Source organism: Anarrhichthys ocellatus, unplaced genomic scaffold (assembly GCF_004355925.1).
Source record: "Anarrhichthys ocellatus isolate YVR2014 unplaced genomic scaffold, GSC_Weel_1.0 scaffold24, whole genome shotgun sequence".
Lineage (NCBI taxonomy): Eukaryota > Metazoa > Chordata > Actinopteri > Perciformes > Anarhichadidae > Anarrhichthys > Anarrhichthys ocellatus.
The window spans coordinates 1,388,147-1,402,930 of NW_022280054.1; the positions used below are offsets into that span (position 1 = coordinate 1,388,147).

The following is a 14,784-nucleotide window of genomic DNA, read 5'->3' on the forward strand; positions in this document are numbered from 1 at the left end:
TTTTTTATATAAAGATATAACAGATTAATTGCGTGCTGTAATCCGAGCTCCTCTGTTCTTTGTTTTTGTTATCATGGCGGCCTTTTAGTGCATTCGAGTCCTTCCCTTTGAAACTGTTGGCCATATCCGCATTTATAAAGACACTAAGAGAGTGACCTCCCACACAGCATTGTAAGAACGAGATGGCAGTGTGACATCTAGTGGACCTGCATGTTGTATTTAGAACCTTTAACATGTATACATTTAATGACATTAGCCACATAAGCTAATGGTCATACCAGACCAAGCAAAACCCTGAAGCACAGGCAACAAAGTGGGCAACAGTGTACTCTATTGCTTTGTAGGAGGAGAAACAACTCCTTGCTTGATAAGTTAAAGTCTCACTTGAAAGCTGCTTAAAGGGAAATTGCATGCAACAGCTTGTATACATTTGTGAAAACTCACATCCTCGCCAAGAGATGGGAAGATTCCGATTGGTGTCTCAGCATTTATTACCCCACAGGTGACGCATCAGTCCCATGAGCCCCTGCTCTAGTGTGCCAGTGTGTAGGGGTCTGTTGCAGTCCGCTGGACTGCGAATCAACAGTCCAGATAGGGGCTGACACCACGGATAAATCCCTACTGTTCTATCAGCATGCCAGCACATTCCTGAGGCAAAGAAAAGACCCGCGAGGAAGCATTTGATCACTTGGCACTGTCCCCTAACAGAGAGAGAGAGAGCGAGAGAGAGAGACCTCTCTGAACTTAGGTAAAGTTAGAAAGATATTGACAGATTCGGACTTCCCGGTTCAATATGTTTCGTTCACGATTTATTGAACCGGGAAGTCCGAATCCGTCAATATCTTTCTAACTTTACCTAACCCCTGTCTGAACCTTCAGCACCCACAAAGCTGGGTTTTAGTTATGAAGCTCTGACTGCTCCTTTATCGTTGGAGGATTTCTTTAAAGCTGCTATGATTGCATTTTTTTATCCACTTGGAGGCAGCGCAACGATATGAAAACACAACATTGACAAATCATCCCCGTATAAAGTTGTTGTCCAGTTCGACTCCCTGCTGACTCAGCTTATTGTTACTGATAGACTGAGGACATTGAGATGTCCGTGGATCTAACAAAACATTTCCACAGGACAACTTCACAACTGACTCAACTGTTCACCCCGAGGTACTGAATCACATGTTTCTTATTGATGGTGAGGAGATTCTCTGACCGTAGGATTAGTCGTGAACAGGAACAAGAGGCCGACAACGCATCAGGAAATATTTTATTTTTAACCAGAACTTTACAGGTGCAATGAAACCGAAACCCTGCGGTGCTCACTATGGAGGTGCAAGAGCCCAGACCTTTATCGCATCGACTCAACTCACTGTGATGTGAAACAGAGACTTTTGGTTAAAGTAAAGATGTTTTGTGAGAGCTTAAAAATGACTGTAAATGCTCCCAATGACCTTTGCTCTTTACACACTTCCAACATTCAAACTATAAAGAGAGGCAGAAGATAAAGTCTCCCAACCCTCTGTATTATTAAAGCACTATTAGGTGGGAGTGGATTAGTGCAGTGTGGAATTCCTCGCATACAGAGCAGAGCTCCCACCCTGTGCTCGAGCCCCGCCCGCCAATCACTACACACCCTCACTCCAGGAGACAGAAGGGAGAGACACTTTTCTTTGTTTTTATGGAATATTTCTTAAAGGCTTAAAAGACATACAAAATATTCCAAAGTATTGCAAGACAAAAGATTAGAGGGAATTAAAAAAAAGAAAAGAAAACATTTTGGGGAGCAGAAGCACGTAGTTTTTTTTGCATTTGTTATCCTGTTAATCTTCCTTTTGGAAAGAGACGTTGATTTTGAATATTTCACATTTCTTTTTAGTCATGCTAATAGCGTGGCCCATGGCTGTGTTGGTTAGTGCTCCAGACTGAAATATCTCAACACCTGTTGGAGGGAAAACCATGAAAATGACATTCCCATCAGTCTTATTTGCACTTTGAGTGCTAATATTTTGTATGTTTTATCAAACATTTAACTCACTGTGCCTGCACTCAGTGCAGAAAAGCAGCATTCTTTCTTCGTGGCTGAATTTGGGTCTGACCCTGTCATGAGGGTAAAGCCCCACTGAGAAAGAATGTTGTGTGTGTACATGCATGTAGGGAGGTTTCAAAAGTTGAAATTTTAAAACTTTATGTAAATTGGGGAGAAATGTGGCTGCTGGCTACACAGTATTTTTGCAAAATAAACTACAAAACTGACCACAAGGCGATGCAGTGGTGCCTCGGGACGTCTTTATCCGCTGTGGAGACATGTCTGTGATTCTTCTTTTTTTATGTCCCTGGCCTCCAAGACAACAGATGCAAACAAAAACGAGGTGCCGCTTCGCACATCATGTAAACTGAAAAGTGCAGGCTGCTTATTGCCACAAAGTTTGCTAATGAACACGTTACTCGCTGCCACATTCTCTGGAACAAAGGTTTGTCCATCTTAAACGCTAACGATTTGTGTGGTTGTATTTGATGGCCGTTTGTCTGATCACACCAACTTACAATTGATTGGACACATTAATGTATCCACCCAGAGTTCAAGATGAGTCATCAAAAATATGTTTGTTTTACAGGAATGATTTTTCAACAGATATAGCAAACAACAGATACATGAACAATAAAACATGGGACAGGAAACCTATGTAAAGGTATTCAACATCAAAGTTGCAATTTCAACCGCAAAAATTGATTTTCCTAAAGCTCTGGTATACATCCAACTTGAAAACAATAATAATTACTAAAACTACACTACAGACAGCGCATGTGAAACGTTTCCAAACGTTGGTAATTCTGGTTCTGATCAACAGAAAGTGAAAATAAAAACCCACCTTTAAATGGACTGCACTTTTCAATAATTATTACCGTTACTAGAGAAGTGATATATCGACTCCTGCAAAACATTTAGTCGAGGTTTCAAAGATCACGCATTTAAGAGAGACCAGCTGTCTCCAACAATCCCAACAGATCTGCTCACATGTTTCCATCAGAGTTCAGACAGTGAAACATTCAGTCACATCTTTTAGTCATTACATGCATTTATTTGAGAGGAACAAATTTCGCCATACATTTCTTTGTGATTACCAGCACTTTTCAATTAAGTTAACAAATTATTATTAAAATTTCTAAAAATTAAAGCATAACAAACAGTGAGGGGGGGCAATCTATCTGTTGGGTGGAAAGGAGCAGGGAGATTGAATGCTGCTCCTTTTAAGAAAAACAAAAAACAAACACACACACTTGCCTGTACCCGTTTCAGGAAATACAAAGCAGCTCTCTCTACCAAACATACATGAAGTTGACATTTCATGTAAAGCTGCTCGCTTAAGTTCTTGCTCTGTAATATTCCAGACAGGAGTTGGATTTGAGGGCAGACATCAGCTCCTGCAGTGTGGTTTCCTTTCCTCTGTGTGAGACCAACACGGCCCACAGCGCCCCCTCGTGGCCACAGCGTCACCCCACAGTAGTGTTAAAAACATGATGAGAACTAAGATATGTGCTGCTCCCTAGTGTTCATCATCGTCAACCATCCAATCATGTTCACCTTTCCTTCCAACACAGATTACACTGCCCCCCCCCCAAAAAAAGATATTTGCTCTAGTTTGAATCTGAAATATACATCAACATGGGGTTAATCTTTAAAAGCAACCCCCAAAAAGGAAAATAAAAAATAAAATGAGGAAAGAAGAAGGGCGAAGAAGAAACTGGGAAAAGTAAATCAGAAAAGGCTCATGAAGCTATAAAATAAATAGAAAATAACTAATTTCTCAAAGCAGCCCAAACAGAAAAAAGGACCGAATCTGAAGTGGTGAGTTTTGAAGGCAACATGAATGATGAGCTGGAGCGGTGACGGCATAAAGTACCAGGTGGAAGACGGGAAGAGGGAGAGATGACGACAGAGACCGAGCTGCTTTTCTAGAAAGAGTTTAACACAACGACGACCGGTTGAACAAAAGCAATAATAATAATAATAATAATAATAATAATAATAGTGTCTGAAAGTCGCAGAGAACAGAGGAAAAAAAAAAGAAGAAGATGTAAATAGCTCAGACATCTTGCTTTCTGACATCCGCAGAAGTTCCGTCTTTTTCAGCTGGGAGCAAACCGACTGTCGCTTTCAGAAAGCGTTTGAAAGGCAAGTAGAGAGACAGTTACAGCTCCTCCACATCAGATCTGAGGAGACCAACCGGAGGGAGACGCTGATCCCTGAGGGGCCAAAGTGAGTGAGGAGAAAAATGGACAAAGGGGGAGGTCACTTTGGCAGAGGTCCCTTAAGAGCTTTTTTTTTTTTTTCTGGTCGGGAGTGGGGACACATACATAAACCATTGACATTTAAACAGACACGTTAACATCTTCAGCTTCCTCAGATATAAAAACCTTTGACAGCGACTTACTCCCAGAACTAGTGTTTAAAGCCAGCAGGTCCGCTCAGCACCATTATTCTGTGATGCGACTGTGTCATCAACCCTTTTTTCTTATTATCACGTTATGTCTTTGTGTATGTACTTTATGAAGAAAAAAGCCCCCCCCCAAAAAAAACAAAAACAAAACAAACTTAAATTGCTAGATATTTCCCCAACTACAGTGAGAATCTACACAAGAGAGCAACAAGAGGGAAAGGTCTGTGTTCTGTCTTTGGTTAGCGTTTCATCCTCCGGCTCTCTTCTCTCTCATCCGCAGGCGGCTGCTTGTGTGTAAAGACTGCAGATTAACAAAATGTAGTGATAACATGGTGATTTTATTTCTCTTCCCCCTCCTTCCTCATAATGTGCATATGTGTGTGTGTGTTTCAGTGGTCAATGTCATGTGGATGTAGAGGGTTCCATATTTGTCACAGCAACGCTCCAGGAGTTGATTTTGTCCTATTGTCTTTCCATAATTTGCTTATATTTTCAGAGAGCTTCAACTGTCACACCGGGTCTTCTGTCCTTTAAGGAAAGGTTGTGTTGGTGGTAAAGTCAAAGAAACAACAAAAACATCGTCGGGCAACCAGTCACGTAGTAGAGCCAGACAAACCGAGTGCCGTTTCCTCTTGTCCTCACTGTCCCTGTTGAAGTAAAAGAGAGGTGATGAATCATTCCTGAACGTAGTAAAACCCAGCTCAATATTGGCAGACCTCTCTATCCATGACTGATAAACATCTTCTGATAAAACCGCTTAGCTCACTGTGTGCACACACTGTAGTCTGAAGCCATTACAGCACTTGTTTTTGCAGCATATTTTGTCATTAAAATGCGACTTTGGCTGCACATGCAAACCTAAACTGCCGGCCTTAAACCTCGTCCACACTGGCTGCAGGGCAGCAGCACTTACAGTCTTCCGTCAGTGTGTATTCAGCCACAGTATTGCATTTTGGCAACGTTCAAAGAGTGTGCATTGACATCAGCAGAAAACCGACTAATTGTGGAAAAAAACAATGCTGATCACACAGGTTGTAACCGAGCCAACAGTTTATCCAGATTGGCCATCACTTAATTTGGCTGTAAAACCAATGGCTGCAATGTCGCCAACAATCACTGCTCAGGAGAACTGTATGCACAACTACGGCAAGTATGGAAGGCCAACATTAAGGAGGACTGTCTGTAGTTTACAACGGACGGTTGAGAAATAACTAGTGTTTTTACATTGCTGAGTACAATGTTCTCCTATACTTCCTAAATGAGATGCATTTTCTGATAAAGGTGTCGTATGTTGTACATATGTATAGATAAATGTTTAGCTCACATCCTCATGGTGCCTCTCTGCCCGTCTCCAAACTGGCTTCTAGCAGCAGCTCCTCCAGCTCTTGTCCACAGCTGACACTCACTACACAAGTCACACATAACACACATTACCAAACAGGATTTTTTATACCTAAAACCAACCGCAGAGGTGACTTTATTTATCTAACAACACAGCAGACATCAGTGATTACAGCGACTCACCGTGCTCCATCACACAGCTTCCTGGTTTGGGGCTTTCGGCATCAAGAAGATGGCGGGAGAACTCTGGCTTCAGGCCGTTGGGTAGAGCTGAACCAACTATCTCGTCCTCCGGAGCCTCAGCGAAACATTCGTCCTCGTCTGCAGAGCTCTCATCGGGCGAATCCTCGTCCTTGACTGGGGACACGGACTCGGTCGCGGCAGGTTCGGGACTCTTTGAGGCTTCCTCTGCTTGAGGATTTAACTCCTGAGCTCCACCTTGAGTGACAGATGGCTCCTGTTTATCAGTCTGGACAGAGAGAACAGGCTCTACTGCCGGCTCACCTGCCTCCGTTGGCTGTTTTGGACATGGTTCCTCTTGGGTTGGCGGGCTGTCGCCTTTCTCTGTTAAACTGGGTTTTTCTGGTTCGTCCTGCTTCTCCTGTAGAAGCGGCTCCTCTTTTTCTTCCTCTGTTTGGTTCGGCGACCGAGTGTCCTCTGATGCAGATGTTAGCTCATCCGGTAGGTTTTCAAGAGCACACGGTAACGGCTGCTGCGTTTGTACCGCAGGGATACTAGTCTGGGTTTGACTCGGTTCACCGAACAGTTTATACCCTCCTTCTGTGCTCACCTGTCTCTCATCTTCTATAGGACCTTCCTCCTTCCTTCCTTCTACACAAGTGGGCTCAAGTTGGAGGCTTTGAATGCTCTCTATCACCTCCTCAGTGAACTGAAATGCTGCAGCCTGCACTGACGAGGAATTGGAAGGCATGGCTGGTGCTGGTTGACTTGTATCTGTCACTTCTGGATCTAAAGTGCTAGGGACCACATCCTCTGTGGGTTGCCCTGCAGACTGTGGCTCTAGTGTAGTATTGAGTGCAGACTCTAAGTGTGCTACAGGACTCTGCTCTGTGAGTGTACAGTCTGTTGACGGAGCAGGCGAGCTCTCCTTCGCGTCTTCTTGTGCCATTTGTGTTTGTGTAGCTGTTTGAGATGAGGGCGGGGGCTGTGTCTGCTCCGTAGGGGGGGTGTTCCCGTCTACAGGCTTCTTTGAGGCATCTTTACGTCTGGGAGCTGCAGGTACACCCAACTGGACTTGTAGCAGCTGCTGTTGCTGCTGCTGCTGAGGGGGGCTCTCCACCCGAGTTACCATGAAGATCTTGTGACCCCTCCCTGGACTAGAGACAGATATACAGCGACCAGGAGATGGAGGGGTGCCTGGAGGAACTGCGGATTCTGTGACGGTGATGGCGGAAATGGCACTCGGCCCGGCAGCAGGTGAGGCGGACGGGGGCGAGGACGTACATGAGGCACTGAGCAGGGGCTGTGCAACCCCCGTGTGGGTTTGAGGATTAGTCTGGATAAACCGAGTGGAGGAGGTCGACGAGGAAGATGACTTTGTTACCACCTCATCGTCCTCATCCTCAGTGTCTGAGTCTGAGTCCAGGATCATTTGAGGAATGCTCGTCTCAGTGCTCTCTCGTGACTGGCTGCTTGACTGTTCTTCGTTCCCTGTTGTTTCACCTTTTTCTCCTCCGTCTGTAACCTCCTTGTCCCCTCTCTCCTCTGTTAATGGTTCTTCCTCCTCTTCTTCTCGGGTCCCATCCTCTGTGGCTATTTCAGCCATGGATGCCGACTGCCTCATCTGCTGCTCTGTTTCCTCCTTTTCCTTGGCCAGGATGAAGTTCCTCTTGCAGCCATTCTGGATCTCAGCCAGCAGGGCGCGCTGGGTCTCAATGAAGCTCTTCACCTGAAAAACACGAGAAAAATGTTTCAAACATGGAACAGAAAACCACAACAATACAAAGAAATCAAAGCAGCCCTTCAAGGCTGCAGTTTTAGTCAGTAAGATCTTTATTTCAAAACACAATTTTCTTTAAAAAGCTACAGCTGGGAGCGCTCTGGAGGCCTTCGGGTTAAGGAGACCTTTATCGTCACTCCCCATCTCTCTCCCCTTATTTCCTGTCAGATATTTAATAAAAGGCATAAAATGCCCCGATAAATCATAAAAGAAGACTAAGGCTAGTATTATTCTGTATTGTAGTTACAGTTATTGTAGTTATTGTCAACAAATCCAACAAAAACGTCATAGTTGCTTTTGTCCATCTCTCAATACTTTCTGACTTTTGTATCCTGTCTGTAGCTCTCAGCACCAGATCTATATATCCCTACTGAAGGTATACATGCTAAAAAAACAGGTCATAGATACTATCATGCATCATCCCTCCCTTTACTTCCTCCCCTCTAACCCCTTCCCAAGCCTTGGCCACATGCTCACAGTTTCTTTTTTGGGCTCCCGGTCAAGGTCGAGACGCAGCAGAGAGGAGTTGACTTTTAGAGCGAGTGACAGCGCCATCAGTCCACCCGTCTTGATCTCATTCTCTCGAAGGTCTAGACGCAGCAGTCTGGGGCTCTCAGCAATGAATTCAGCCACAGCCACAGCTCCTTTAGCGCAGACAAAAAGAAGAAACAAGTCACAAAAGAAAGCAGGACAGCAAAAAGTCCTCCACAAAAACTGGATCCCCAGGCACTAGATCCCACCTTCGCAGGACAGCTTGGTGGAGGCGAGGCCCAGTCTGAGCACGGAGCGGTTGGAAATCAGTCCGTCCTTCAGCTTGTGGACCCCTTCATTACCCACAGAGTTATGGCCGAGGTTCAGAGTCTCCAGACTCTGGGTGCATGGGTGGGGGGGGGGGGGGGGCAGAGAAAACACAGAGATATTGATGTTTAATATCATTTCTTTAGCAATGGTAGAATGCAGTTACGTCTTCACAGCTGGCGTTTGTCGGGGAATCATGAATATACATATAAATGGAATGATTAACTAAGAACAATTATCTTTCCTGTTAGCTGTTGCTATAACCTCCCAGTGAGTGTCTGAGCGGTTTGAGGTCTATAATCTGCTCTTATTTACTGTGTAGACAAATCTTAATTTATCTATTAATTTCATCAGTGTAGAGGCCTCTTCTCTTCACACTCATTGCCGTTACATGCCCAACAATGTGGAGACTAAGTACACTATGGTTATCTGCAAGGTTATGAGTCAGACAGTCACGGGATGTTCTTTATCAGTATAAATTATGCGTTTAGGCCATTTTTGTGCGTCCTGCATCATCTCACAAGCCTCACTATCAGACGGATTTCTTGGAAGAAAAATGCCGTATTTATAATCCAGAAGAACAACCATCATGTGTTTCTAAAAATAACAGGACTGCTGCGTCATAATTCTCCATACACAACAATATGTGAGGTTAAATGCATTCTTTTGTCTGTTTTTGTTTATTAAACTCTTTAAGGGAGCTTTATTATTTAATATAGCAGCAAACAACTACTTGCTATGTAAAGATGTAGTGGAGTAATGTCGCCCTAACCAGAGGATAAAGACTCTCTCCTTCTGTGTGTTTAGTTATTCAAGCTTCTCCTTGCTTTGTTTACTTAGCCGGGTCGGCTGTGTGTGTGTTTTTAGTGCATGTGAGTGCATGTGAGTGCATGTGAGCATGCCCCACTGGTTAGCTCACATTCGCTGCTCTGCACTGCTCTCATACGGTGGTTCCAGCTGATAACGTAAAAGTAAGTACAGCAAAATTAATGTTTTTAGTGCTTTTCACAGACTGAAGTCACCTACGCTCTCCCTGATCCGATCAATAGTTTTACTGCACAAAATGTGATCTCATCTCATTAAAACAGTATCAATAAACAGGGAATAATGTCAATAAGAAACATGGTGCAAAGGCTGTATTGTTGTCATTCAATAATGTTATTTATGCTGTTTCCAAAATGTCCTGTGGTTCCTTTAAAAGGAGAAAACAAACAGCAATACAAGTTAATCTGGCTGAAACTGTAATGACTCAGCACGGCAGTGTCTAAATGTAAACACTACAGTACTAAAACAATGAAGAAGATAATGACGCTATCGCTCAACCGCAGACCAGTGACTTTGGTAATGGATTATCTGTGCCGGACATGCTGTGAAATCAAACCAAGATAAACAAAATGGTAACGCAAGAAGACGAGTCCCGAGTTCACATCTCTTCACTGAGCGAGACCCGACTGCACAAAATGTCAGCTGTATTAACGTGACGCACATTAATCTATCAGCTGCACACCCGTCACTCACAAGTTTACACAAATAAACTGAGTAGCGTTTTATCTCGTGAAAAGCAAATGCGAGTCATTTATCTTTTTCGTCTTTAACAAGACCCTAAGGAGGTTAAAAAGCTGCATGAGCAAATTATATCTTCAAATCTTGTTTTAAGCAGATAATCCTCAGTCAGTATCTCTTTGTTTTACTCGGTAAACTCTATCCGTTAAATAAACCAAACTCATTCCAGGTGTAGACTGAGCTATAGCACAACCTGTACATGTGGAGGTGAGGTCCAGCTGACGAACATGAGGAGAGGAGGTATGAGAGCAGAGCTCAGTTTGATCACTTCTTTAATAGAGTAATGAGGAGAAAATTGAATTCTCCCTGCCTAAGCTGTTATCGACACACAAACAGCCATTGTGTTCCTCTTGAAACCTCTGATAAGTGTGTGTGAGTAGATTTATTGTCCCACAGTGTGTGTGTGTGTGTGTGTGTGTACCAGTGCAGCAGCGAGGTAGCCCATGCCATTGTGTGTGAGCTGGTTGTTCCATAGCACCAAAGTGACGAGGCCTTTCCTCTGCTCCTTTAGTCCTTCGCACACGTAGGCAAGACCTGTGACGACAAACGGAGACGCACAGAGTTAGTACATCTGCATCCAACTTAACTTAAATATATCCCAATTTTAACAAAACATGAAAAATAGAATAAATTGTCTAATTTGAGGCCGTCTGGTGCGTTAGCAGCTAACTCTTTGCATTATTCGTCCTAGCAAAAGGACCTCACTTACTGTAAACATAAGAAAGAAATGTGCTAGAATGAGTTGAGTATTGTGTGAGCATAGTATACCTATACACGTATAGATGAAAGATACGGTATTGGTGGAAAGCAAAGCAACAAACACATTTTTACACCAAGACTTGGATGTTATTTTTAGCTCACTAGTCAGTCTGGTATGCAGACCTCTAAACAGGGATATTTGAGTGTGTTTGGCGACATAATGCTGTAAAATCCGAATGAATAGCTCTTTACTGCGAACAAAAACAAAGATGGCCAAATGTAATACTTTTGTTTGCCTCCCAGCTTTTACTTTATTCTATCTATTGAATTATTTTGTATTACTTTTACCGCGATGATCTAATTTCCCCACTAGGATCAATAAACTCTCATCTTATCGGAGTTTGTGGTACTGAGGTGCACAATAAACAAATCTATTTCACAACACAGTTCCACCGTGACTATAAAACCATTATGCCGCGGTGTGTGTTAGTGCTCCATCGCGGCTGTGTACCAGAGTCTAGGATGTGGTTGTTGCGCAGGTCCAGGATCTGAATGTTGTAGTTGAACTTAAGCAAGTTGCCAAGTTGGGCCGAGTCCTGCAGGCCATTGAGCTTGTTGTCTGCCAGGTACAATTCCCGCAGGTTCATATTCATCTTCAGAGCCGTAGCTGTCCAGAGAAATATATATCATAAAGAAAAGAGAGGGAAGAAGAAAAACACAATGTCAGAGATAGAGGACTATATTCTCAAATTGGGATTGTCCAACACAGAAGGCAGGCTGGGAAGAGGAAGGGCTCTGCCCATCTTACCCAGTAACATGAGCGGTCTGCCAGACAGACCGGCATTCTCTAGGTGGAGGACTGCCAGGCTGCCACTGATCCTGAGTGCTCGTGCTACAAAGGGAGCCGAGTGGTCCAGCAGAGGAGTGTTACGTGCATCCAGATACTGCAGAGAGCTCGTCTGAAACACCAACAGGGATACAATTCATTTAGTGTATACGTATAAAAAGGGAGCACACCCAAATCAGATGTTTAAAAAGTGTGTGAAATAATGTCTTCATTAACGTGATGAAAACAATCTTTATGTTGTGCAAATAAGCAAGCAAGCGGGCGAACGGCAACATCTGGCTACCAGACACGTAAACACACATTTTCCATTGATCTTTATTCCTAATTGGCTAATCCTAATCCTCTCGTTAGCTGCGGTCGTAGACCGATGAACACCAGATGAGAGCGTCAACAGACTCCATTCATAAAACATTATCCTCAAATGAGCAAATGTGAATGACAAAGATGATGTGTATGCACGTTTGTCACCCAGATAAAGGCACTTCAATATTGGTTTCCAAGTCCTCACCTCAGGGATTCAAGGACGCACACTTGTCAAAGCATCAGTGCTATAAGATCTATTGGGTTTTGCTGAAAGTAGGGACTGAGACTTTTTTTATTGACAAGCTACGACTCAAACAATCTACAAGCCGGTGTCTCTGGACAGCTTTTCATTAATCATCACACACCCGATGCTTGAAGACGAGGGAATAAAAGCCTTTTACAAACACTGATCAGACTGATCAGAGCTCCACACACAGTAATACCATTACATTTTTGGAAACACAATTATTGTATCGTTAGTAACTGTCATTGAGAATTTGTCGATTTTCCCTTTAGGTGGGAAAGTAAATGAACCAAACCTTAAAAAGCAAACAAATAAATCGACCACAAGATTAATAACAAAGACTGAAGTAATTTGCGGTTTGGCAAACGGATTAGTGTTGCTCACTGCGGTGCACTGCCAGGCTACAACACAATAAACCAGCCAAGCCAAACATATCCACAAACTCTACAATCTAGAACCTGATATAAACATTTTGAATTACTACATTTTGTTTAGGATGTGTTTTGCATGTTTAATCTCACACCGTAAACTATTACACAGTATAGAATTAGAAAACAAACTATGAAATATGTTATTTAGAAAAGCTTCATCCTCTCTCTTCCTCTGACACACAACCTGAAGTACCTTCATATGGTTTGTTTGACAAAGGCTAACCTGCAGCTGTTCATATCCATGTGTTTTGTCACATGTATTGCCTGGCGGCCCATTTGTATTCTACACAGTAAGCGATAACGGACGTCAAAGAGCTCCGTAAAGGGCAAGACTTTAGAAGAGCAAAGGGAGGAAAGGCCAGCAGCGGAACAGAGAAAGATCGATCCTCTCCCCTGGGCACAAAACTACAACTACACAAGTAAAGAAAACTATATAACTCAGTCAGGAACACAAAATGCACAACATAAAATGTTTGCACTCAGTTTGGTCTGAAGGTTGAAGAGCACAAACACAACCAGACCAGTGTCGTCCATCACTCCCCTTTTCCATTTTACAAATACTGATTTTATTGTCCGTCTGAGGAAAGAGAATGTCTCTCCCTCTCTCAACACCGCCTTCATCCTGTTCGGTCTGTCAGAATCCAGCCTGCATTCTCCTCAATACTAGATTATTATTTATAAACCGGTGCAGCACTGTTGAAAGCATTGACATGTTATTCCACTGATCTCTCACCTTCCTCATCATGTGAGCGGCAGCTTGCCATCCCCGTGTGCCGATGTGCTTGTTGAAGGAGATGTTGAGATGCGTGGCCGACTCGTAGTACTCGATCATGTCGAACAGAGCGGATGCACCCTGATAATAAGAGAAACATAACAACAATTATGGCATTTCAGATTAAAATCGAGCAGTTTTACAAACATCTCACGGTTGGTCACCGTGTCAGAATGCTGAAAGAAATGTTACATGATGTAATACTGAGATGTTTATTTTAGAGTGGGGTGATTTATAAAGCTTTTGATTATTCTGCCGATTCTTTCCTTGATTAATCATTTTGTCTCCAACATATCAAAAACAAATGTGGTTATTATTTCTCTGTTAGTCGGATCAACATTCCAAAATCTAAAAGGTATTCAGTTTACTGTCATTTATGACACTGAAAAGCTTAAAACCTTTTTAAAATCAGCTGGGAACAGCAGATGTTTGGCATTTGTGCTTAAAACATGACCTAAACGATTCATTGACTGATTCATCAGTGTAGTTTAACTTTCTGTTGATTGACTAAACAATCCTCGCTGCTTTAGATTATTTTCATTATAAATTTATATGTAGATTATTTCCACAATCAACACATTAACAGCTTTTTCTCTGAAACACACAAATTGTGAAACGGTCCAAACCTCAAAATTCCCTTTACAATTACACACACAATATATAGTATATATATACACACACACACACACAGAGACATTTGAGACACTGAAACCATCAAAAGATTTTTCTTTAAAAAATTTGAGTAAAAAACCTGTTATGTTTGTAAAAACAAGAAAGGTTCATTTCAGCTATGTTATAGAGATAATAAGGAGGACACTCTTTGAAACCCTGTTTGGTAAAAGGAGCAGATGAAGGACTGAAGTGAGATGTCAGGTGATGCAGCCAAAGTGCACTCATGTGATTGGAGTGTTTTCATCTCATTTTGGTAGCGCTGTGGGGTGCATCTCTTTCATCCAACAATGTAACAGTGTTTAGACACAGGAGGTGGATGGCTTGATAGTTTTCCTTTACTGCATTTTTTTTTAGCATGTTTTAAGAATAACATTAGCTACTGGGTCATTGGCGGTCATGTGTGGATTTCGTGTCTTTTACTCAGCAACAGTTAAAAACAAACTGAAACTCCACCAGAACCAACAGCCAGTGGGGAATTTGCTCACACAAATTGTGTGCACAGTTTGCGGAATGTGACTAGCGGATTACCATGACAGTGTGAGCGTTGAAGTTCATCCTCCACTGAGGCTGATGAGAAACAACAAGACAAGCGGCTGCACAGCGTCTCATATTTACCTTTTCCCATTTGTGTGTGTGTGTGTGTGTGTGTGTGTGTGTGTGTGTGTGTGTGTGTGTGTGTGTGTGTGTGTGTGTATATATATATATATATATATATATA

At 42.7% G+C, this 14,784-nt stretch overlaps 1 protein-coding gene across 1 annotated transcript in view; it reads right to left on the reverse strand.

Annotated features, from left to right (window-relative positions):
- Positions 1-1,246: 1,246 nt before the first annotated feature.
- ppp1r37 (protein phosphatase 1, regulatory subunit 37) overlaps positions 1,247-14,784 on the reverse strand; it is a 48,607-nt gene continuing 35,069 nt past the window's right edge. Inside the window, exons 5-13 of the mRNA XM_031860722.1 lie at positions 13,356-13,475; positions 11,606-11,756; positions 11,309-11,464; positions 10,520-10,632; positions 8,478-8,619; positions 8,215-8,381; positions 5,961-7,686; positions 5,761-5,841; positions 1,247-5,083 (exon numbers count right to left, since the gene is read on the reverse strand). Coding sequence (XP_031716582.1) covers positions 5,765-5,841; positions 5,961-7,686; positions 8,215-8,381; positions 8,478-8,619; positions 10,520-10,632; positions 11,309-11,464; positions 11,606-11,756; positions 13,356-13,475 — 2,652 coding nt within the window. The 3' untranslated portion in view covers positions 1,247-5,083; positions 5,761-5,764. The remainder of the gene's footprint in view (positions 5,084-5,760; positions 5,842-5,960; positions 7,687-8,214; positions 8,382-8,477; positions 8,620-10,519; positions 10,633-11,308; positions 11,465-11,605; positions 11,757-13,355; positions 13,476-14,784) is intronic.